This window comes from Pundamilia nyererei, unplaced genomic scaffold, assembly GCF_000239375.1.
Source record: "Pundamilia nyererei isolate P.nyererei 1_Seehausen unplaced genomic scaffold, PunNye1.0 scaffold00279, whole genome shotgun sequence".
Lineage (NCBI taxonomy): Eukaryota > Metazoa > Chordata > Actinopteri > Cichliformes > Cichlidae > Pundamilia > Pundamilia nyererei.
The window spans coordinates 688,279-689,740 of record NW_005187680.1 but is presented as its reverse complement, the minus strand read 5'-3'; the positions used below and the strand labels follow the sequence as shown (position 1 = coordinate 689,740).

Sequence of the window (1,462 nt, the reverse complement as noted above, 5' to 3'; positions counted from 1 at the left end):
GGGCCAAAATACCAACTACTGTGTGTGCAAACCAAATACTTATTTTCCACCCTGATTTACGAATAAATTCTTTACAAATCCTACCATGTGGATTCATGGATTTTTTTTTTCACATTCGAAGTGTACCTCTGGTGCAAATTACTGACCTCTGTCATCATTTTAGGTGGGGGAACTTGCACAGTCGGTGGCTGACTAAATACTTTTTTGCCCCACTGTATGTAGTTAGATCCAAATGGTTTTGGACAATGACACATTTTAGCCATTTATCCTCTGTACACCACCACAGTGGATTTCAATCAAATAATCAAGATGCAATTGAAGTGCAGACCTAAAAAAAAAGTATTACAATACATGTTTAGGATTTACAAACATTTTTTTACATAATCCTCCATTTTAAGAGGCTCATAATTAGTTGGACTGACAAGCATTTCATGGCCAGCAAAATGAGTTCTAAAGTGTATAATAATTTACACTCGCTTTAATTCAGCCTAATGCCACAAAACTGATCAGATAACGTTTCAATGTACAAATGGAGAATGACCCAAACCATACTGGAAAAGCAACCCGAACGTTTCTGAAGGCAAAGAAATGGGATATATTCTTCAAGGATCAAGTCAGTGACCTGATTTCAAACCAATAGCACATGCTCTTTAGTGACTGCATAAAAGGAAACTGACGGTGGTCAAGCAAAACTAGACATTCAACAGACATCGTCATAAGATACGGGCACTTCCAAAGAGCGTTACTATTTCTTTGAGTCTTATGAACAAAACATTGAATCTACTAATGAATAAAATAATTGTTAAAAACTTTAACAAATTAATAGTTTTTAATTGCAGCCCTATATGTGAATAAATTAAAAAAGAAAATAAATTCCAAAAAACACACAGCATGAAATTTTCTCTATTTCAGTAGTGAAAGTAGAGCTTCATGAGAATAAAACTATCATGATTCTGTACCTTGTGGGGGGGGGATGAGTGTGGGCCGTGCAGAGAAGTCATCCAGGTGTCTCATCTTCATTTGTTCCATACGTGCACTGAAACAGAAGGGAGCATTGAAAAGTTCTATGTTAAATCTCATCTTATTAACTGTACATGCAGATGAAACACACATAATGAAGCATAAACACATCCACATACCCAATCTGATGACACAAATAATTATTATAATTTGCAATGTCTTGGTTTTTACCGTGCGGTAGCTTCCTGTTTAAGCCTCTCATTCTCAGCCAAGGCCTGATTCAGCTGCTCCTGCAGCTCCTCCTTTTTCTGGTTTAACTTCTCTCTGGCTTCTCGCTCAGCAAGGAAATCTGCCTTGTAGATCTCAGCCTGGGTGAGAGAGACATGTGAGGTCATTTTTCATGCAGTAATTTCAAATCAAATCAAATCAAATCACTTTTATTGTCACATCACATGTGCAGGCACACTGGCACAGCACATGCGAGTGAAATTCTTGTGTGCGA

At 37.3% G+C, this 1,462-nt stretch overlaps 1 protein-coding gene across 5 annotated transcripts in view; it reads right to left on the bottom strand.

The window, feature by feature from the left end:
• The window catches only part of ikbkg (inhibitor of nuclear factor kappa B kinase regulatory subunit gamma), a 37,097-nt gene that overhangs the window by 18,185 nt on the left and 17,450 nt on the right, over window positions 1–1,462 (bottom strand). For all 5 annotated transcript variants that reach the window (XM_005750603.1, XM_005750605.1, XM_005750606.1 and 2 more), the window contains 2 exons: window positions 1,192–1,328; window positions 960–1,036 (listed from right to left, as the gene is read on the bottom strand). In XM_005750603.1, the coding sequence (XP_005750660.1) occupies window positions 960–1,036; window positions 1,192–1,328 (214 nt within the window). The remainder of the gene's footprint in view (window positions 1–959; window positions 1,037–1,191; window positions 1,329–1,462) is intronic.